A 25,215-nucleotide genomic window follows, 5' to 3' on the forward strand; every position below is an offset into this window, starting at 1 on the left:
CAGCATGGTGACGCAGTGGTTAGCACTGTCGCTTCACAGCAACAAAGTCGCTCGTTCGAGTTCCGGCTTGGTCAGTTGGCATTTCATATGCTGGATAAGTTTGCGGTTCATTCCACTGTGGCGACCCCAGATTAATAAAGGCACTTTAGTGGGTAGCACAATCGCCTCACAGCGAAAAGGTTGCAGGTTGGAGGCCTAGCTGGGTCAGTGGCATTTCTGTGTGGAGTTTGCATGTTCTCCCCATATTAGCATGGGTTTCCTCTGGGTGCCCCGGTTTCCCCCACAAGTCCAAAGACATGCAGTGTAGGTGAATTGGGTAATTAGCTAAATTGTCCAGGTTGGGGGTTGAGGGTTGGGCTAACGACACACCTCATAAAAATTTGATTTGACGAAACACCAACATGGTGAGGCTAATTATCAACTTCAATATAATGTATTACTTACTGGGAGTAAGTAATTCTAGTTTAGCAGAGTTTTAATCCATTTTCAACCAAGTTTAGTGTTTGTTTAGCTTACATAACCTCTTGTACAAACCGCTTTAAAAAAGCAGAAACGGTGATATAAACAAACAAATAACCATTCATAATTCTAAACTATTGTCGTTGGACTAAATGTGTTTAATGGGATGTTGTTCTGAGTATTCTTACCTTTGAAAATTAACCGTGATGTACAGCATTGGATGCTTGTGTATCTTGCTATTACAATAATGTTCACTCCATATCTAATAAGCGTGTTCTATACAAATTTAGCAAATACATTCTTTATAAGCTTCGCATTGAAAAACAACTGCTACAATGGCTACTTGAGGGTTGCAGCTTAAGACTGAGGTATAGTTTGTCAAGATTACTCGTGTTCTTTTTGATGTAATCTATTCGTAAACACTGACATGTTAAAAAAAACAGTGCGTCTACGTCCTGACGCTGCCTAAGCTGACTGTTTTTTAACAGTATTTTTTGTCTTATAACTTTATTTTTCATTACTAAAATAAAACTTTGGTTCGTCTCAAGATGGACACCAGTAATGATTTTTACTAAGGTGCATTTATTTAAAAAATGTTATCCCATTTTGGCCTTGAAGTACTCATTTAAAGGATACACTGTATTGTGCAAAGCAGATAATACAAGAAAATAATTAGCAAAGTTAGAGACAAGCGGGGGGGGGGGGGGGGGGGGAAGACCAATTTCTATTGAACTACATCTTGAGCATGTGTGTTTTAATGTTTCCCAGTTCTGGGTTGTGGCTGGAAGGGCATCTGCTGCGTAAAACATATGCTGGATAAGTTGGCAGTTCATTCCACTGTGGTGACCCCTGATGAATAAGGGGACTAATCCAAAGGAGGAAATGGATATTTGACCATGACCAAGTTCAAATAAATGATTTCACTCCTCACCAAACCCATATAAGGAAATGAGCAGTTGATTTGTTGTGTGAGTGGAGAACAGACAACTCAAGTGATCTGTCAGAAGGCTTGCGTCTGAAGAAGAGAGATGAACGCTGGTGCTGATACTTTGGTGGAGCTCTTCTAATGCTGGACTGCTGGCTCTCAGGTCACTGGGTGCTGTGTGGGCTAATTTGCTGTGGGACGCACTCTGTGTAGCAGGCCATTGTATGTGACGACACCAAACTGCTGAAGGTCACAGCCATTTCCTCGGCGTGAAGAAAATCTCAGGCTTTGTTCTTGTTTTGCTTGTGGAGGGGTCAGGCCTGAGAGTGTCACTCCACATCATTGACAGAATCTTAAACACATTGATTCATTGGATGTTGAGTGATCCTCCTCATTATTTCTCTTCTTTCTCAACAGCCTCTCCTCATCCCAACCACGCTGGCAAACCATGTTTAAAGTTGAAGGTGTACGTGAAGCCTACAAGTAAGTCATGTTTATACTGTTTTTCGCCCTGTTGGTGCCATAAAAACGAACAACATCTCCTGTCTGCATGCCAGACTTCTGTTGGACATAATAAGAATGCAAATAAGCAGCGTTTGACACATTTTTCCATGAACATTTTGTTAATGAGATGTCATATTTATTTTCAAGCTGTGAGAATGTGTTCAAATGCAGGCTGTGTCCATTATAACAGCAGCCCAGGTCTAATGAGAGCGAGGAAAACTATTGTGGGTTATTTGCAAAGAATTTAGCTTCAATACTCATGGAAATTTAATATTAAAGCAGTTGTTCTGCTGAAATTCAGACATCATTTACTCATTCTTATGACATTCGAGGATTGATTTTCTCTTTTTTGCTGCGACCATGTAGATATTTTTAAAAATTACATTTGATGGAAGCCAATGGTCACAAATGCAGTTTGGCTTCAATAATTTCTAAAGTAAATTATGTTAAATTTGTTACATTTTTATATTTTCCAGACATGCAGATTTGACTTGACGTGAGATCAAGTAAAAAGTAAAAGAGTCCCGATCAGGGTTTTTTGCTTTCGAGTCTGAGTCATTTGATTTTGAGTAATTACCAATACCGAACTTGATCTGATAACATCATTAATACATAAAAAAAAGAATAAAGAGGAGTGAAGAAACATGCAGGATGATCCTTATTTTTTTATTTTAACATTGAAAAACTCAGTTAACAAACAAAGCATTTCTGGGAGGTAGCTTGAACAGTCAATTACTTTTGGACGTTAGTGCAACAGTAAATATAAGAAACAATCAAATATATAGCACGTCAATTTAAAATACTGTGAAGGCAATTCAAAATTTACAGATCTCACAGTTTGCTTTGGCAATGTTGTTGTCATAAAGATCAGATAAAATAAATCAGTTATTAGAAATGATTTATTAAAACTTATATGTTTACAAATGTTTTGAAAAAATCTTCTTTCCATTAATAAGAAAATGAGGAAAAAATAAATAGGGGGCTAATAATTCTGACTTCAACTGTAAATATACATATATTCAAGTTTCGGGAGGTAAAATATGATTCCGATAGAGTTTGAAACCATGTGATCGAGCCCGATTTCCGATCACTTGCAAAGCTGCAAATCACCCTCAAAATACACATTTTTTTTCAGATTTGTTTTACAACTGTTACGCCCCGTGTGTCTTGGAGGATCAATAGGGCTAGACATAATTATGACAACCCAATATCTTTTAAATTCCCCTGAGACGTAAGCTGCAATAAATCGACACAGAAAATTCACTTGGCAAAAAGTGGTTCGCTTTATTTACAAATAAAGATAAGAAAGAAAAATAAGAATATTTAAATCACCCAAAGTATATTTACAAATCAACAAATGCAAAAGAAACAAATAAGCTAATTGAAACAAACCTTAAAAATGGAAGGAAATTAAGCTGCGTTAAGTCAAAGAAAATAACAAATTAAACATGCTAACTAAACCCTCCCCACCTCTAAATAACTAAAGAAACATCTTCCGTCACTAAAACTAGGCTTGGTGGAGAAAACATACTGAGGGTGGCTTCTAAACTAATGGATTAACAGAGAATCAGCTATGTGTTTGTAAGATATAGGTCATGTGACATACTTTACATTCATTTCCCTTTTGTAATTTAGTTTGGACCTTCTGAATAGATGAACAACTCAACATAATGAAGTGAACCAGAGAACAGGTCATACACACAATTCACACACAAAAACAAAGAGCAGTGGCAAGAGATGACGGATTCCCCCCAGTCTGGTGCAAGTAGTCACTGGAGCACTTAAATGACCCCTGTCCTCTTGTCATTGGTCCACTCGTGAAAACTCTGTAAGGCAATTGAAATAGCTAGATTTTAGAAGGATAGCAGACAGCAAATAAAAACAAAAAGGGAAGAAGGGAACAACAAAGCAAAGCTTTGGGTTTCCTATGGGTGCTCCAGTTTTCCCCACAATTCAAAGACGTGCTATAGGTGAATTGAATAAACTAAATTGTCTGTAGTGTAAGAGTGTCAGTATAAATGATTGTGTATGGGTGTGTCCCAGTACTGGGTTGCAGATGAAAGGGCATCAACTGCATAAAAAATATGCCAGAATACTTGGCAGTTCATTCCGCTGTGGCGACCTCTGAAATAGAGACTGAGCAGGAGAAAAATTTATGAATACAATGATATGCAATTATGAAAATTAAATGAATAGCTAAACTAAAATTATAAATATATTATATATTAATAATTAATACATTATAATATATATTATATATAACTATAATTTTATATGTAATATTATAATATATTATACTATATTAATAAAATGATTATAAAATATAATAAACACGTTTTGCTGTGGTTCATGTGTCAATTGATATGTTAATGGATTTCTCGATTTTTTTTTTATCATTAAAATATAGCTAATTGTATTATTACCATAGTAATATCATGTTAAAACTCCAAACGAAATGTATCATTAAGTTTTCTGATTGGTAACAATCTGATTTTTGTTGAAAAATATTAAATTATGACTGCTTTATAAAATAATGATTATTTTGATCCAATTTATGTGGCTGGAACGACATTTACTGCATAAAACGTATGCCAGAGTAGGGCTGGGTGATAATTCGATAACGATATTATTATCACGATATACATTTTTTTTTTAATAAAATGATATTGACAGTTTTGTTTGATAATGTTTATAATGTTAAGTGTTTGATAATGTTTATACACTATGCGTAACGCTGCGCAGGCATTTTTTAAAATTCTGATGTTGAACAATAAAATACAATAACTTGTAGGGTAATGTCTTTGATTGTTGAAAATTATTAAGATTGTTCTTTTAATATTTTTTATTTATATTGTCAGACAGCTAAAACATTTCACAAAATGTGTTAAATCAGCTGCACAAAGGGATTGGCATGATAAAAATCCTTTAAAATTGGTAGATATAAAGATTTGACATTTATCATGATAATTATTGATATCGACTGATATGAAAAAAATTATCGTATTCATTTTTTTGCCATATCGCCTAGCCCTATGCCAGAGTAATCGGTCATTCATTCTGCCGTGTTGACCCCTGAGCTGACTTAGCTAAAGGATGTGTGTGTGAGTGAGTGAGTGAGTGAGTGAGTGAGTGAGTGAGTGAGTGAGTGAGTGAGTGAGTGAGTGAGTGAGTGAGTGAGTGAGTGAGTGAGTGAGTGAGTGAATGGATCCAATTTTATTTAAAATGCAAAAATATTACACAGATTTTAAATTAATTTGGGGATTAACTGTTGGCAGATGCACATCATATTTAAATCAGATATTGACATCATAAGTTGATTCAGAGTCACAGCCATTCTTGTTTTCCCATTTCAAAACAAACAAACAGATCAAATAACATTTCAGCTTGTCAGAGCTTTGTTTACATTCTCATTGTTGTATTCATTGATTACATGAATTTCTAGCCATCTACATTATAGATTATTGTGAATTATACTGCATTGTGAGGCAGTTCATGTGAGCTGTCACTGTTATGTAAGACCCTATCCCTCCTCGGAGACCCTAACATCTTAGCTTAGTAGCTTAGCATAGTGTTAACTTGCTAAAACAAGATGTCAGGATAACAATCTGTGTTTTTTATCAGGCTCTGGAGAGGAAAGCTAGAATTGTGCATGATGCTGTTATTCACATTTGCAATTCTGGTTTCTTTGTTACATGGCCAACAACATTGCCTCTGTATGTCAAATTTTATTAGCCAGTTTTCCATCCACATGAAGCTTGGTATATTACACGCTAAAATGCTGGCTGGAAAGATGAAGTTGAGACATTCTTGGACGTGCATTGAAAAAGAAACACTAAGTTCACTCGGAGGAGAATAGGAAATCTATCTATTCTTTTTTATTTTGTGCAAATTTACCCATATGTGACAGTTTTGTTATATTGTTTTTCCAATATTTCGAATTTGCAACATGGACAAAAACGTGCAAAACCGTTCAAAAGGCGAGATTTGTGTAGGAGTGCATTGAACTGATCAAAAGTGACAGAAACATTCATGGTGTAACAAAATATCAAAGAATCATTCCAGCAAAACAGTCACAGTTTCCATAAAAAACTGTTTTCATGTCAGCTGAAATTTCAGTTTTTCTATTAAATTAAGAAATTACAATTTAAGAGCTGGTAGATTAGGAAATGTGGTGAAGACTTAGCAAACCATTTTCACATGCAGTATTTTGGAGTTGCCCAGCCATTTAGTCATATTAGCAGGATGTAATGCAAGTAATGCGAAATATTTTGGTGATGAAGTGGACTTTTCTTTTACAACAATTTACCTGGGCAACATTGCAGCCAACGTAATGGTAAAACACAAGTATTTAGTAAAAATACTTCTAGCAACCAGTAGGAAAGCTGTAACTCGAAAGTGGCTACAGCTCGAACCCCATACAAAATCTGAATGAAATCAAATCTTAGATATCCCTAACGTTCAAAATAGGGAGAGGATGACTTTGTCTATAAAACTAAAAGCGGATAGATACCTGTAATATTGGGAGAAATGGATTGTACGTATGCCTTTAAATATATATATATATATATATACATATATATATATATATATATATATATATATATATATATATATATATATATATATATATATAATACAGTTGAAGTTAGAATTATTAGCCCCCCTGTTTATTTTTTCCCCGTTTTCTGTTTAACAGAGAGAAGATTGTTTTCAACACATTTCTAAACATAATAGTTTTAATAACTCATTTCTAATAACTGATTTATTTTATCTTTGCCATGATGACAGTAAATAATATTTAACTAGATATTTTTCAAGACGCTTCTATACAGCATAAAGTGACATTTAAAGGCCCAACTAGGTTAATAGGTTAGCAAGGCAGGTTGGGGTAATTAGGCAAGTTATTGTATAACGATGGTTTGTAATGCAGACTTGATCGAAAAAAAATTTGCCTATAGATGCTAATCATTTTGTCCTGAAAATGTTGTATAAAAAATTAAAAACTGCTTTTATTCTAGTTGAAATAAAACAAATTAGACTTTTTCCAAAAAAAATAAATATTATCAGACAGACTGTGAAAATCTCCTTGCTCTGTTAAACATAATTTGGTAAATATTTAAAAAAGAGAAAAAATGTCAAGGGGGGCTAATGATTCTGACTTCAACTGTACAATGTATAATTTTTGAACCATTTTTTTAAACACAAGTATAATTTTTGTGTGTATAAAAGGCTTCTTTAAAAATAAAAACTTCCCACCTCCTTGTTTTTGAACAATTATATAGCTATTGGCAGTCCTGGGTTGATACTTGCATTACTGATTAGAACTCAACATAAAAAAATGTAGTTTGTAACATAATCTATATCAGAGATGGCCAAACTAGGGCCTGCGGGCCAAAGTTGGCCCATGATAACCTTTGATTTGGCCCACCATCCTATCTGAGAAGAGAGGGAGAATTATGTGGATGGTTTAAAGACTGTAATTTCTAATTTATGTAATTTTTTTGTTTGTTTGTTTGTTTGTTATAAGCTACAAAAAACTCAATTTCAAATAAAAGTTGTAAATAAATCAGATGTTTTTTTAATGAATGTACTGTCACCTGACAGATAGATAACAATGCAGAGACATCAGTGAGCAAATAAAGGCAAATTCTGATTGACCAGTGTACTCAGCGTTGAACTCCACTGTTGTTTAGGTTTATGTAAATTGTTTGTGTTTTAATGTAGTTAGTTATAATTTAAAATTATATTGCATTAGTTAATACGATATAAAGTAATATTTTTATTTTAATAATTGTTTTATTTTATTTAGTTTAAATATTTATTTTTAAACATTATGAAATAAATTAGGAAATGACCTATGGAAACTTTTACTTTTGCCCCACGGCTCTCAATGATATTTGATTTTTGGCCCTTCATACGTAAAAGTATGGGCACCCCTGATCTATATTTTAAGTAATGTGATTTGACTAATGTTTCCCATTTCTGGGTTGCTGCTGGAAGTGCATCCGCTGTCGCATCCACTGATTTATAAAGGGACTTAGCTGAAAGAAAAAAAATGAATAAATGAATGATTTGACTATGTTTTGGGTTAATATTAGATTATATTTGACTTTTTTATCACATACAAATTTTAGGAGGTAATATAAATATTTGACCCCTTAATATAAAGGTTCAGACAAACAGTTATGTTGTTCCTGTATTACATAAACAGTAAATTATATAACAAAGAAAAAATCTTTGCATTACTTTTTACATGATCAGGCTGCGTCTCCACCAAAGCTTTTTTTTTTGCGCTGCAGAAACATGAGTGCTTTTCCTTAAATCAGCTGTGAGCACTTCTCCAACTGTCAAAGTATTTAAAAAACACTGAGCACTCAGCAGTGAACATAAAACACATGTTCAGCGCCTGGCTAGTACACAGCCAGAGTTTTAAAAAACTTCCATTGCTTCTATTGACAACAACTTGGGAAAAAAAGGCTCAGCTGGTGTTTCCTCAGCACAAAAACGCTTCGGTGGACACGTAGCCAAGTAAATGCTGTTAAATATAATAAAAGTATATTAATCATAATATGGCGACGCATAAAACATATGCTGGATAAGTTGGCGGTTCATTCCGCTGTGGCGACCCCAGATTAATAAAGGGACTAAACCGAAAAGAAAATGAATGAATAATCACAATATGTAATCATTCATTCATTCATTTTCTTTTCGGCTTAGTCTCTTTATTAATCCAGGGTCGCCACAGCGGAATGAACCACCAACTTATCCAGCATGTTTTTACTCAGGGGATGCCCTTCCAGCCGCAACCCATCTCTGGAAAACATCCACACACACCCATTCACACTCATACACTACGGACAATTTAGCCTACCCAATTCACCTGTATTGCATGTCTTTGGACTGTGGGGGAAACTGGAGCACCTGGAGAAAACTCACGCAAATGTAGGGAGATTATGCAAACTCTACACAGAAACGCTAACTGATAGATTATATTAAGTGCGTTTTCATACAATAATATGCAATTATGTAAATTAAATAAAAGTGTAATCTCCTCAAAGCCAAAATGATAATTTTAAGTAGTAATGTAATCTATTTACAAGTTTGTTTTATTGACAATGTTTTGTGACAATTCCAATTACAGGTGTAAAGTACTTTCAAAATATAGGTTAAGCCCATTTTTTAGTAAAAAAAAAATCAAGCATAAAAAAAATGCAGCATAAAATATACAGTGGGGGAAATAAGTATTCAACATGTCACCTTTTTTTTTTCAGAAAACCTATTTCTAAAGCTGCTATTGACTTGACAGATGTTGGTAACAACCAAATAAATCAATATATCCAAATAAAGCAATATGAATTAGTTTACAAATTATGTTTTGTGAAATAAAATTAAATGACACTGGGAAAAAGTATTGAACACATGAAGAAAGGGAGGTGTAGAAATCCAATGAAAGCCCAGACAGCAGCTGAAATCTCTCAGTAGTTTTTCAGCAACCCTCTGCCCTTCGTCAGTGTAAATAAATATAAGCTGCTTTAGTTCAGCATCTACATTAGCAGGAGGATGAAGGTGACACTAGAGTGGACATTTCAGCAAGACAATGATCAAAAACACAGCCAAGGAAACTCTCAAATGCTTTCCGAGAAAGAAAATCAAGCTGTAGTATGCCCCAGCCAATCACCTGACTTGAGTCCAATAGAAAACAATTAATAAAGATCAGATTTGATAGACGAGACCCACAGAACCATCAAGATGTTTACACTCTGTTGAAAAATCAACAAATCTGTTCAAGTCTTTGAAAAAAAAAATCACATTCCATTGTTATTACACAGACTTATTTCAGATTTTTTTTTTTTTTAATGTTTGTATTGTTTGAGTTTTAACCAAAATCTGGTGTAATGCCATGTCAACAGCTTCTTTAGAATATTTTTTCGAGAAAACAAAAACACATAATATGTTGAATACTTTTCCCCCACTGTAATCAACAAAAAGTACCTAGCCTGCCAAAACTACCTAAAATTTACAGGGCTACAGAATTTTTGAAAACTGATTACGTAATCCAGATATGTATTCTGGATACAAGTGGCTCTTTGACAGTAAATAAATTCCATTTTACAACATCAGCCCCCAAAACTGGAAATCCAGTTTATATTTTAAATTCATCGTCACAGATTCGTGCAATCTATGAAAACGGTGTGAAATGTGATCCAGATCCTCAGCCTCGGTAATTAAACTGTAATTAGGTCAGCGCTGCAGGCTCCTGCTGCTTTGAGTAAAGGTATGCATTTCCGAGCGCTTGCTGTCTCTCTCTCTCTGTGTTTGTGTGTTTCAGATGGTTCGGGCTACGAGTCTCCAGAGCCCTTCCTGACTGATCAGAGCCAGCGCTGCGGGGCGGACGGCCCGTGCCTTGCTGTGCTGATGCTGCTGCTGGTGTTTCTGCTGGCCGGCGTTTAGGAAGCTCCTCCAGACTGTCTGCCCTCTCCCTCCATCTATACTCCCTCAGGGAAGCCCTCTCTCATCCAGACCCCCAGACCATAGGCTACTGCGCCGTCATCCTTTTTTTTTTTGTAACCGAACAAGCTCCTCGCAGACCAGTCGAGGACGGAGACGTTCGCGCTGCTTTTGCAGTTTTGTGGAATGTGACCTTTTATATATGCTGTCATGTAATCGAGGCTTGTATTCATGTGCCATTTCGTCACGTTTCAGGGCGTCGCGGTTTACAAAAGATTTCAGACACTCATTTGGATTGTTCTATCGGCCCCCCACATCATTTATAAACCACATTCAGCCCTAGAATTAAAAGGGGATTTCCCTCTCAACACCAAAGGACTCTCTTCAGAGTTTTAGTTTTATTTTTTGGTTGAAGGGAGAGAAGAAATGTGTTTTGTGGTAGCCAGCAGCTAGGAACTTAGTGTTAGACATTCACATGCATGTGAAACACTGTGAAACTGATCTTCTTACAATAGTAACAATATATTTTTATTAGCAAAAAAATCAACAGAAGTAGACCTTTTAGCCACTCTTCTGGTGTAAGGCTCAGCTGGTGGATCAGACGCAGCCAAATTCAGAGCTCACTGCTGGACGTCACCTCAAAAACTGTGGCCGGATGAGGACTTTGAATCTCTGAAATGAGAATAAATGCTTTGGTGCAAACCCAAATGCCGCTTAAAAATAAAAAAACTCTGCATTACTATTTTTTTTCCAGCTCCGCGGGACAAACAAGCAATGAGTGTTGCAAGAGTAAAACGATCTGCGAGGATCAGGGACTAGCCACTTTTAATTCACCGGCGCACGCACTGCGGGCATGGACGAAAAGGAAATGGATTTTTTTGTATTCTATTTCATGTTATTTTTGTAGCATTTAAAAGCAACATTAATTATTCATGTGATATGAGGAACGGTTTTAGCGTCTTGAGTGGCGATACAGTGTGTGTGTGTGTGTGTGCGCGTGTGTGTGAGTCAGCAGCAGGACGCTTTCACTCTCTCACTCTTATACTGTTGTTATTGTGGTCTTGTCAAACTGTATTCAGTATTTAAAGAGACAGAAAGCATTTCTTTCCATCTGATTTGATTGTGTCCTCTTTTTCATGTGACGTTTTGTACAGCCAACATGTTCTGTCGAACTAAAGAAACATGCTGAAATGGAAAAACAAAAAATAAAGCGTTCTTTTTTTGTCTACGAGGTGCACTCATGTGATAGAAGGATGCATTGTTGACAAGTGACATTTTGGCTTGGCTTTGTATGGCATGGATGTAAAGCTATATTAAATATTTTACAATATTTTTGTGATGATCTCTGCAGGTGTTGGTTTTAAAATTCTAAAACGTCCTTTTTTATTCTTTCACAAAACATTAAATGGCATCACAGATCACTTTTCAAACCGCTTATTCCACGGATACATTTTTAGGTAACTTTATGAAGCATATGAATAGTTCAGATGCAAAAACCTCTAGTGCCATCTGAAATTTCCATCAAAAATGAACATTTTTTTCAGCCTTCTTTGTTCATGTTGAGTTCATTTACTTTAATGACCACGAAAAGGACTTTTCCTTTGCCGTAAAAGTAAAATTACTAAACCTGCACACAGGAGCCTGATAAAAATGCTAGTTTTAGAAGAAAATTTCTGACAGCATTTAAATGTTTTTGCATCTAAACTTTTCATATTTATTCATCATTGTTGCATGCTCAAGAGAATACCTATTATAAGAGTAAAAAATGAAAACTTGCTGTCAATTTACTCTCAGGCCTTCCAAGATGTAAATGACTCAGCTGAAATCATGAAATCTCTGGGTGATTCATATTATGCAATTAACTGCTGCTAGCACTTGGAGTAAAAAATATACAGGCAAAAGCTGCAATAATGGTACAAAAGATTACTATTTCAAATATATGATGGTCTTTTGAATTTTTTTTTTTTTCATCAAAGAATCCTGAGAAAAAACTCTATAAAAATATTAAATACAGTGCTCAGGATATAGTGTATAACTACACCTCTCACAAATCTATCTATTTAAATTAATATTTTAATATGATGCTATACAATATTATATCTGTGCATATGCATTAGATTAGTCAGTACTGAAGCCATATCTGGAGCTTATCTAACAAAATAACTTATGAATAAAGAGGAAAAAAGAGGAAAAATCAAGAGAAGCAAAAAAAACAATAATAATAATTTTGGTAGAAATATTTAGGATTGTAATTTTTTTATTTTTTGCAATATTTTGCTTAAATTCAATTTAATTGTATTATCTTTTACTTTTTAGATATGTTTGGTGACTAAAGTATTTTAATAAATATACATGTTAAATAAATATGTTTTGTTTAAATGTACTAAAATACATTGCCTATATTTACTGAGAAATGAAGAAACATATTAATTTTCAAAATGGGCTGTACTCAATTATGCTGAGCACTGTAATACTCTTTTAAACATCATTAATGACATGTTTCTTGAGCAGCAAATCATCAGAATGATTCCTGAAGGATCATGTGGCACTGAAGATCAGAGTAATTATGAAATCCAGGCTTATTATCACTGAAAAATATATTTAAAAATCAAAATACTTATTTTAAATATTAATAATATTTTACAATAGTACTGATTTTACTGTATTTTTTCACATTTATTTTGTTTATTTGTTAATTCAACATTTCTAAATATATTATCTGTACTACAATTATTATTCATAAAATAAAATGGCAATTATAGTGATAATAGATCCATCAAATAAATTATATTTATTATCGACAATTGTCTAGACAATATGCTATTATCTACTGAAAGAAAAATTAAATGTCAGATTTGATCTAATATTTGATATTATGAAAAGGCAAAGGTAAATGCAATAACTTGGTAACTTTGGTGACATGAGACTTTTACATAGTATTGTGTATATATCCAAATTACATTTTTTTTTCTCTGTTTATAGAAATATCAGAAAACATGTACACAAAAAATTAGAACACTCGTCAGAACAACATTGTTTCTTCAAGTAAAAGTTTCACGGTTTTGTAGAGGTTGTCCTGAGGTTTTCTGAAATGATGTGCTATGTAACATCAGATCTCTTTCAGCAGAATTCTACTTTAGATTTAGGCTGTCATATCTTTCATTTTCTTACAGGTTTTTTCACTCTACCTCTACATAGTAATATTAAGGTGTGGGCTCTGTGGCGGACATTTCATGACTGTATGGGTTTCACCCGCTGTTTTTTTAAACAGGATTTCACAGCATCAGGAGAGTGTTTGAGATCATTACCATGCTGAAAAATAAAACCATTACCAAAGAGGTGCTTTCCAGAAGTAATAGCATAATGGATTAAAGCCTGTCTGTATTTTTCAGAAACAAATGCCAACACCACTGGCAGAAATGCAAAAACCAGGGCAGAGCCTCCAGCATGTTTCACTGAGGGCCTCAAGCATTCTTTCTTCCATCTCTCTCTCCAACTGTGCCATTCACGTGTAGAAAACAATTGATCCACATAAATTCCAACTCTAATCTGTAATTTCTGGCTGTATTCTAACAAGATCTTTGTTTTTGAATTGTCATAATGCCTTCACTGAAACAACGTAATGGTGGCATAAAACGTTTGCACAGTATTGTATGTTAAAGATATTACGTCCAAGTATAAGTTCTTCTCTTGTGATTTCCCGTGTATTAACCCTACAGTAGTCAACATTTAAAGGGGATCAAAACCTTTCATCATTGTTGTTTTTGATATTAGGACAACACCCATTCTTGTTTTAGGATGACTTTGTTTAAGTTTTTCGATCCACCTCAAATGTTGACTTTGTGTGACCCTGGACTACAAAAGCAGTCTTAAGTTGCACAGTTATATTTGTTTAAGGGGAGTCAAAAATATAAATTTTAATGTAATGATATTAAATATCATGTTCCTACCATAAATATAGCTTATCTTAATTTTTTATTAGTAATATGTATGACTAAGAACTTAATTTTTACAATTTTAATGCTATTTTCTCAACATTTAGATTTTTTTCTGAATCCTCATAATCACTGTTTAAATTTTCGTTGTCATCCTTTTTAGAATGTGAAAAGGTTTTTTCATACCAGAGGCAATTACCTGCTACACTCTTTAAAATTAAGGTGATTACATATAAGAACCACTTTCAAATGCCTACCACCCCTCTACTGTAAGGGGTATTTTCTGTTAAAGACAGTCCATTAAAGGAATAGTTCACCCATAAATTTAAATTATCATAACTTCTTCATGTTGTCTCAACTCAAATTGATAAAGTCAACATAATTGTATTTACAAATTTAAGTAGATTGAACATAAAACAATTAATCTGTTCCAAAAAAATCTCAAGAATTGTGTTGATTCAACTCATTTTAAATAAGTTGTTTGAACAAGCAGCAAAAAATATTTATGTGAGTGTTGTTCAAAACCTGTTTGACTTTCATTTGATAAACACAAAAGAAGATATTCTGAAGAAAGTTGGAAACCAGTAACCATTTCATGTATTTGTTTTTCCTACTATGGAACCAATTGTTGCAGGTTTTCTTTTTTTTTTCTTCTTTTTTTTTCGAAATTCAAAATACAAACATCAAGGTTTGGAACCATTTGAGGGAGAGCAAATAGTGAGTAAATTTTTATGGGTGAAATATACATTTAAAGATTCTAGGTACACCAATTAAGATCTTGTGGGTATATTAAAGCCCAACCAGTTTCATCCAATGTCCTGAAATAAGACCAGCATCGAAAAACAAATATCTCCTTCCAAAATGTGATAAAACCTAACATGTTAAATACTTCAGCAGCAGTTATGTAGATTATTTATACTCAGGCATTCTAAATATGATTGGCTTTAACTTTGTATTTTGGGCTGGAATGAGTTCTGGTCATACATGACTTGACATTCAGGCGAGCGTCTGCTGATACCGGCTCTGGGCTTTTTGGCCTGGATGCTCATCCAACTATTAGGTGAGGGATCAGTAGCCTGCCTGGGCTCAGAAAAGTGAATGTCCTGTCTGAATATTTTATGCAATGTAGACTATGATAAAAAATACATGCGCTAGAAAAGCATCAGTGCGGGATCTGCAGAGTTTGAGATGGCACTGCAGATGCAAACCAAATCAAACCTGCGCTTACAGGCAGATCTTGATGGATGATCATTAAGAATGATAAAAAGTGGCTAAGTAAAAGATTGCGAGTAGATTTATGTCTTACATTTTACATCTGCATTCTGTATCACAGCTTGATCCTCCTTGCGCTGTCATTCGCAATTACAATTTTGCATAATTTTAATGAAACGCTGGATTTAATGTAAGTAAAACAGCATGCGTGTATGTTACATGCTGATTTTCCAATAGAAGATAGATGTTTGCTGCCCCCTTGTGAACAAGACCTTTTAGCACTTTTGGTCTGTCCGTTTATTTTTGCCCATAAGGTAATATATAGAGCTCATATTTTGAATAGGCTATTTAAAGAGATAGTTCACACAAAAAAAATGTAAGTAAAAACGGAAAAGAAAACCTTTTGAAGAATGTTCATTGCTTAAAGTTTTAATATTTTTAAACCAAAGAAAATATTAATTACGCAGCAAATTATTTTGTGTTTAATGGACGTCAAATAGACATCTAAATGTAGACAGCTTGGCTAAAACAAGGCTAAACTTGGGCTATCAGTGAAAGTCTAATAGACATCTAAAAATAGCCCAAAACTTGACTAGTCGTCAAATAGACAGATTAGACAGACTTTATAGGTGTAGTCACTCATTTCTGTTTATTTGACGACTAGTCTAGTTTTGGCCTATCCTTAGATGTCTATTATTTTCACTGACAGCCCAAATTTAGCCTTGTTTTAGCCAAGACGACTATGTTTAGACATCTATTAGACATCTTTTAAAAACAGGGTAGTTTGCCATCACCATTTTTCATCTTAAGATGATCTGCCATCATTTACTGGATTATTTTACAGTATATTATCTTCAATACACAAGATTTATTTTTAATAATAATAATATTTAGATCGCTTGGTTCTCATTTTCGTTTGGTGTTTCACTCTACTCTAGTGACCCCTGATAAATAAGAGTTTAAGTTGAAGGAAAAATTAATGAATGAGCAAAAGGTTCTCATTTAATTTATAATTCACAAAATGGAACCAAAATGTTTTATTTAACATTTTTTAAAGTATATGAAGAATTTCTGTCATACTTAATTCACAAAATGAGAGCTTGTTTTTATTTCTCTGTAGATTATTTTGTTTTTTAACTGTATTTTTATTTTATTTCAATTCTTTATTTGACAGGGACAATGGACTCTCAAAGAACTGTCCCAGAATAGACCCTTTTCACATTACCAGGTTTCTCAGCAGCAGAAGTCATCATAATTGGGTAAACTTGGAGAGCAGTGAATGGGAGAGTACAACAAATGTTTTTTTTTTTTATTATCATATTTGCTGAAATAATAAAAGAAAAACTCCAAAGTGGTGTTATCAAGACTTCCAGGGGAAAAAAAATCATGTCAGAATAATAACGGCAGCCAGAAGAGAAAACATAGAAAGAAAAAACTAATTTACTGTCCTGCCCATAGACGCTGCATTCTCTTTTTGATGCAAAGATGATATAATACATACATAAATACATATAGATGTTTATATATATTTTTTATCTAAATATTAAAAACTTTCAAGGATTTAAGATTATGATAACCGTTAAACGTAACATAACAGTAATAACAGTCTTGTAAAAAGGGTCCATTAGCTAGCTAAATTTCATCTGCAGTCCCTGGCCAGGAAATATGAATACAAATAACTAAAACAAACACAATATCATAATTAATAAATTAAATTAAGATCTTGTTGATCTTCACTAATGATCACACACATGATGCATAAATCTTCTGTATCTTCCGATGAAGACATATCTAGCAGTATCTTCTGATAAAGACAAAAACGTATATATTTAGAAAGATATCTGTCATCATTTACTCTAAGTTTTCTTGATATTGCTTTAAACATTATCTTCTGCTGAACAAATAAGAAAATATTTTGAAAAGTTTTGATAATCAAACAGTCTCAGCTGTCATGGACTTTCTACTGTTTTTCTTGTCAATAAAATGTAAGCCAATATACCTTAGTCAGGTTTGGCAACAACCTGAATTAAACATGACTGAAAGCAAAGTAATGGAGGTAAACTTTCCACTGTGTGTAAAGGTGCCAGATCATGTCATTTTTTAAACTCATACCTTTCAAAACTGTTTTATGGACTTTTTGTCTACTGATTTATTTCTCTCCCATGAGCCGAGCAGCATGTACTGTATGCTGTTAAACAACAATAGTTTGCAATCTATTGAGTGCACTAAAATCCCTCTCAGCATCATTTTCATTCCTTTCATAGACTCAATTTGGCACTTTATTGAATAAGACCTGTGGGAACCAAAGCAGTTTAGTTACCAACACTCTTGAAAATATGTGAAGAATATCTGTCACCATTTACTCACAGAGTATTCATTTATAAGTGCATTATTTTCCTTTAAGTAAATATCATCTGCTGGACACACTAGAAGATATTTTTGAAGAATGTTCAGAAAATCAACAATTTTGTTTTTGTTGACACATTGTGATGAATTTTTTTTTGTTATTTAATTAATTAATTTTACATTGTATTAAATTTGACAAATAATAAAACTGCTGTGGTCACATGCAGTCTTTACAACGAAATTCACTGTACAAAGTTGTCATTTTTCTCTAATTCATACCTTTCAAAACCAATTAACATTGTTGTTCTTTAACAATTGCTATTGCTAAATGGTAGGCTTCAACTTATTGAATGCACAATATGTTTTTCCTCACAGCCTTATTTTCATTTGTATCAAAAATTAGATTTGGCACTACACTGAACTCTATAGGAACAAAAACTGATTAGTTAAATAAAAATCTAAATAGCAGAAGCTTATTTGTCATTCTTTGCTCATTTCACCTTTTGTTGAACACAAATAAAGCAACAATATTTTTTGCAGAATGGTAACCAAACAGTTTTGTTTTTGCCATTGATATTTATTTTATATTTTGTGTATGTAATAAAAGTCAAATAAAACCAAAATTAAAGCATTTTAATTAAATGTTGGTAACAACAAATGAAAACCATATATGCAAAGAAAACCAATTAGTTTACAAATTAAGTTGTGCATAATGAAATTAAATGACACAAGGAAAAAGTATTAAACACATGAAGAAATGGAGGAGTAGAATTTCATAATAAACACACAGACAGCAGCTGAAATCTCTCAGTAGTTATTCAGCAACCCTCTGCCCTTCGTCATTGTTATTGAATATATATCAGCAAGACAATGATCCAAAACACAGCCAAGGAAACTCTCAAATGCTTTTAGAGAAAGAAAATCAAGCTGCAGAATGGCCCAGCCAATCACCTGACTTGAATCCAATAGAAAATACCAAATGAAGATAAGATTTGATAGACAAAACCCAGAGAACCATCAAGATATTTACACTCTGTTAAAGTCTGTGAAAATCACACCTTTTGTTTTGTTCTATTTTAATGTTTGTATTGTTTGGGTTTTTACCAAAATCTGGTTTAATTCAACATCAACAGCTCCTTTGAAAACAGTAATACCAGGAAAAAACCATGACATGTTCAGCCCCGCTGTAGGTTGAATGTAAATACATATTGGACTAGCCTACTGTGTAGAAAATCCAATGTCACACTTATTAACATTACATTAGCAAATGCGCTGTGAGTTTCATTACTTTACATTAATAAAAATAAACAAATACTGTAAGGCAAGCCAAGTCAAGTTTATTTATATAGCACATTTCATACACAGTGGCAATTCAAAGTGCTTTACATAAACAGGAATAAAAGACAAGTTTAGGACATAAAATGCAGACAATAAAAATGTTTAAAAACAGATAAAAACAGATATTGTAATATATGTATTGTTCATTGTTTGCTCATGTTAGTAAATACATTGACTAATGGAACCTTACTGTACTAAAGTGCAACTGAAGATATTTTGAAGAATGTTCATAACCAAACATTTTTCAGTTCAAGCAATGGAAAAAATCTTTGAAGATCTGTCATCATTTACTCACACAAGAATAGAAGTTCATCAACAGGATAAACTCTTTTCCTTTACCCATATCTTGAGTCTTGTGCCTGTATCTCTATGTACACACAGCCTCCAACAGTTCCCTGAGGTAAAGCTGAGGTACAAACAAAAACACACTTGTCTCAAGGCTCAGTACCTGTTGAATCAGCCTGAGACATGATCTCTCTGAAAGCAAGAAAAGCGAACACATCTCAAGTCCAGCATCTACAGAGAGCGCACTTCAAAAACCATTATGAAATGAAAAGGTTTGTGGATGTGCGAGAGATTCTGCGCCGAGATCACAGGAGAACGGTGTTTTTGATCAACAAAGAAATACAAGAGCTTCAAAAGACCTTGATGGACGTAAACCTGATAAGCGGATATTTTCACCAAGCCAGCGCTTCTCATCTGAGATCAGTGAGTATTGCTTTTTCTACTTGTAACAAATCCAAGAAAGCAAGAAAATGTGGATATATTGGCTTGAATTTTGAAAGCGGCAACCCAGTGAAGTCCAAACGCACGTTTAGCCAGAAGCATGACGGTTCGGGTGATGAAACCTCTGCTGAATGTGAGAGGAGTCTGTCAGAAGTCAAACTCCATCCACTCACTCCAGGACTGTATAAAAAATGCAGCATTAATAACTGTAAGGATCCTTTAAATGCCTCATTGTCTTATTCTGAGTTATTCTCAAGTGAATTCAATCAAAAAGATGAAGATGAAAGTGATGGATGTGCTCAGAAGACCTTTGAGCTGCCTTCAAACGTCACAGAGACTGATCTAAGGAGCAGCTCTGCACATTTCATCCTTCACAGAAGACCAAAACAAGAACGTCAAAAACTACAGAATGTAGCTTTTCATGAGCGTCCTGCACCACCAGGAATGAAGAACCATGATAAACAGCAGCAAGACCAGGACAGCAAGACATTGTCAAGATACTTGAGAAATCAGCATGGCAGAAGTTACGTATCCAAGGCCACCATTAAACACGGCCTTCATCTGCTTGTGAGTGAATACAATCACTCTCAAAATGCTGATAATTTCAACAACAACAAGCAAAGAGGTTTGCAAGAAAAGGTTTCTGAATTTGTGTCAGAGATTTCAGGGTTTAAATGTGGTGTTCAGAAGTCTGGTTTGTCTGTTTTGTCTTAATATTTTATAGAGGATCCTCAGAACGAATGCAAATAAACCCAAAACCCATTATCCTGAAATAAATTACAAATGCGTAACGAAGAAATAATGAACAATAGCTAAATAATGCAATCATTTAATAAATTACTACATCGTAAAAAAAAATAAATAAATAAAAAAAGGTATCCCTTTATTTTGATGGTACCTTTAATGCATTTCGTTGAATTTAACTTAACTTGCATCTAGATGCCAAGTAATTCTCATTAGATTATAAGTAGACTGTTAGGTTAGGGTTAGAGTTAGTTTAAGATGGTATGTTCTTGAAAAGATTGTCATAGTTAAACTGTTGAAGAAACAGTATCAGCAGATATTAAGCAGACAGTTTACTAATACTCAAATGAGAAATAAATGGCATGTAGTTGCAATGCAACTTTTTGTCAACAAAATGTGCAATAGGGACCAAATAAAGCCAAATAAAAATGTTGACTCAAAATTGTAAGGCAACTTGCTGCTTTTTTGAGTCAACTTTCAACCCACGTATCATCTGACTTGATTTAAGTTGAGTCAACTCAAAAAAGCTATGCTGCAAGTTGCCTAACAATTCTAAGTTTTTTTAAAGTGTAGTTCACAGAATAAAACAGAAATTAGGTTTTACTAAAAATCAAAAATGTATAAATTCAGAGAAACTAAGTTTATTTCCACAAAGCTCTAAGATAGAAAGAGATTAGAATAATAAAGTGTTAGTACTGGTTGGAGCTGATAACCTCCAACTTACAGTCATTGGGCTTCAGGCGTCCTAAGATCGAATCCCGCCGTGCAGACCTTCTCTGATCCCATCCTCAATATCTCTGAATCTTCGCTACCTGTCTAATATCCCAATGCAATCTTGCACGTAGCTATTTTAATTATTGTCACTTGAAAAGTGGTTAATTTTTACAAATTCATACGATTTAATTAATGCTTTTTATTTCAAAGCATGCCCTTCAGCTCCACCACTAAACAAATCCCTTCCTCATTGGAGAATGTGTACAATTATGAGATTGTACATATTAATATGAATTACCAATTAAATCAATTCATAACTTTTTTTATTTATTTGCTAATTCGTAATTTGTATGAATTAACCACTTTTCAAGTGACAGTAAGTAAAAAAGTTATGCTTCCTTGGTGAGATTAGGCTGAATATTCAGCCTGATCTCACGAAATTGTACAAGAGGTGTGGTATCTAACCCCACCCCTAACCTCAACCGTCATTAGGGGATGAGCAAATCGTATTTAATTGTACGAAGTAGATCATACAAATTCATACGAATTAGCCACTAAATCAAAAACGTTACGAATTGCTGTGAGATTGTGTTGGAAATTGGAATATTAGGGGTGTGAACATCTCACGCTTCGATTTGCTTTGGTTATGATTATTATTCTGTTACGATTTTCATGTCATCGATGTGCTTTGATGATGCTTTCCATCCACAAGTTTTCTTCACAACAAAAATCCTAAAATGTATAAAAATATTTAAATGTATTATTTGTAATACAATTTTGCCCTTTAATAGGTTAAAATCTATTACTGATCCGATACCAGCCGTCACGGTGGCGCAGTGGGTAGCACGATTGCCTCATAGCCAAAAAAGTTGCTGTTTGAGCCTTGGCTGAGACAGTTGGCATTTCTGTGTGGAGTTTGCATGTTCTTCCCGTGTTCGCGTGGATTTCCTCCGAGTACTCTGGTTTCTGCCACCAGTCCCAAGACATGTGCTAAAGGGGAATTGGGTAAGTCTGTAGTGTATATGTGTGAATGAGTGTGTATGGATGTTTCCCAGTGATGGGTTGCAGCTGGAAGGGCATCTGCTGCGTAAAAGTGCTGGATGCTGTTTAATACATGCCGGATAAGTTGGCGATTCATTCTGCTGTGGTGACCCTAGATTAAAAAAGGGACTAAGCCTTCAACTAAGCTGAACATGATACCAAATAATCCACATTTGCGTTACTTGTTTATTGAAGAAACTATTCATTTTGACAACCCTACTAAACATCCTGTCCAATCCTAATAAATCCTAAAAAAAATTTGAAGCTTAATATCTCAAAATCATTCAGAACGCAGATAGAACCTTATGATTGCAAGGTGATGAAATCTATTTCAAAAATAGTATGAATAAAGTCAGATGATAGAAAAAAAATAATAAAAAGGTCTGACTTGGTCGGCTACGGTAGCCTAGTGGTACTGCGCGCTGACATATAACACCAGTGTGCTCGTGGCGACCCGGGTTCAATTCCTGTCTTGAGGTCCTTTGCCGATCCTTTCCCTCTCTCTGCTCCCAGTGCTTTCCTGTCTGAATTCTCTACTGTCCTATCAAAATGAAGGTGAAAAACCCCTAAAAAATTATTTTAAAGAAAAAATATATATATGACTGACTTGAAAATGTTGGAGTATTAAAACATTATTATAGAAAACAGAAAAAAGAATAGAAGGTCGAGTGCTGATAAAAAAGATAAACCATTAGAAAATTCTTAAGAATGACTATAAAGACACAACTGACATATCAGACAACAGAAGCAATCAAAATTAACTAAAGACCAATAAAATAATAATCGAGCAATAATATGTTTAATAAATTACAGTAAGCCATCATTTTTTCACATGGGCTATATGGGTGTTAAATCTTTAAGTAACTGATTTGCAAAGCTTTCTTTGCTGTCATATGAAATTCATCATCTTCCAAGGGATTCGGTTCCCTTTTATCTGATTCACAGTTCATGCACAGCTAAACACATTGCCCTACATCCAGATGATCAATCAAACAATCAATACCATTCTACGTTTTCGGGCTTGCAAAAGAAGCACGTACAGACAATGAAAAATGTCTACTTGTCTTTTAGTTGAACATTAGATGAGAGTAGTGTTATTGGGATGTTTTCCCATGTGACTTATGGATTGTTTTGCTTTAATTTTGTTGAAAATATGTCACTATGTATGCACAAGATGCCAGGATTGGACCTTTGTGAAGGGTTTTTACAGCGGATGAACAAAATGTCTTTAGAGCATGGTTTAAAATAAATATAAAGCCAGTGTAAACAGATTATTTCTTATCTTATTAATGGTAATCAAGTAAATCTCATGTAAAATAAAGCAAGCTAAACAATCAAGTGAGTAAACATTAGCTACTCAAGGGTAATTCATTTGAAATGCTTGCTTATGACCTTGTCACCTTGTCACATCAGTGGATCTCCACATTTTTCACTTTGTGCGAGAAAATGTAAAGACATTTTACTATAAATAATGTAAATTAATTGAGGGTTGTTTGCATTTACACTTACATGAATGAATTACATTATGGTGCATTGAACAGTTAAACAAAGCTTTAAATTATGATTTAATGATCATTTAAATTATGCTACAAGGTGCCAGAAAAAATGTTGGTACCACTTTGTTTTGATGGTCCATGTGAGCATTAGTAGACTGTCTGCTTAATATCTGTTGATACTGCTAAGAAACTGCAAGTACACGTCAACTTACACTAACCCTAACCACAGTCAACAGTCTACTAATAATCTAATGAGAATTAGTTGGCATGTAGATGCAATGTAACTTAAATTCAACAAACAGACCATCAAAATAAAGTGTGACCAATTATTTTTATATTATTTTGCAAAGTTATATTTTTAGCATCAATAGATGACAAAGCAAAAAATCAAGGTCCCATGACGCAATTTGAAAGCATCAATAAAAGAAAACATCTGTGAATAATTTATAGATATTTTTATGTATCTGAGCTGATATTTACTTCTGGTTCTCAAATATAAACACAATATAATGTCAATTTAACATTGTGTGTTTAAAGTAATCTGTATTTTTAGTCATTAGTCATTTTAGTAATTAAGTAACTAATTGGTTAGGACAATAATTTAATTATTGTCCTAATTAGGTTTTTAGGTACATTAATTTTTACATTTAAGGTACATTTAACATAATTTTTATCATCTGCAAACCAGTAGGCAAATGTAGAAAATCGCTTGTGTAATTGTACTAAAGGACTGACAATGTTAAAAATAAATAAATAAATAAATAAATATAAATTGTTTTAATGCTGTGGTGTTTTGGACTGCGCTCTGAGAAATGTGCCAAAGCAACTGATAAAAACAACTTCACTAATGTTTCTAAAGCTCTTGTGGCCCCTCTGGAAGCTAGCTGAGGCCCCCTAGAGGGCCCCGTCTGCTGTTGAACTAAAATTGATCATTCATAAATTTTCCCTCTGCTTAGTTCCTTATTTATTAGGGGTCGCCACAGCGGAATGAACCGCCAACTTATCCAGCATATGTTTTACGCAGTGGATGCCCTTCCATCCACAATCCAGCACTGGCAAACACCCAAACACTCATTCACACACACTTAAACACTACAGCTAATTTACTACAGCCAATTTAGTTCATCCAAATTACCTATACCACATGTCTTTGGATTGTGGGGGAAACCAGAGCACCTGGAGGAAACCCACACAAACACGAGGAGAACATGCAAACTCCACACAGAAATACCATCTGGCCCAGCTGGGACTTGAACCAGCGATCTACTTGCAGTTAGGTGACATTTCTGACCACTGAGCCGCCCCAAAATTGACCATTATATGACTA

The 25,215-nt window shown here is 34.1% G+C and overlaps 1 protein-coding gene across 2 annotated transcripts in view; it reads left to right on the top strand.

The window, feature by feature from the left end:
• The window catches only part of efna2a (ephrin-A2a), a 143,062-nt gene extending 131,396 nt beyond the window's left edge, over positions 1–11,666 (top strand). Inside the window, 2 exon segments of one of the 2 annotated variants that reach the window (NM_131022.3) lie at positions 1,802–1,867; positions 10,218–11,666. In NM_131022.3, the coding sequence (NP_571097.2) occupies positions 1,802–1,867; positions 10,218–10,339 (188 nt within the window). In that variant the 3' untranslated portion in view covers positions 10,340–11,666. 2 annotated transcript variants of the gene reach the window in all.
• Positions 11,667–25,215: the final 13,549 nt, after the last annotated feature.

This window comes from Danio rerio, chromosome 2 (genome assembly GCF_052040795.2).
Source record: "Danio rerio strain M-AB ecotype USA chromosome 2, GRCz13ab, whole genome shotgun sequence".
Taxonomy (NCBI): Eukaryota; Metazoa; Chordata; class Actinopteri; order Cypriniformes; family Danionidae; genus Danio; species Danio rerio.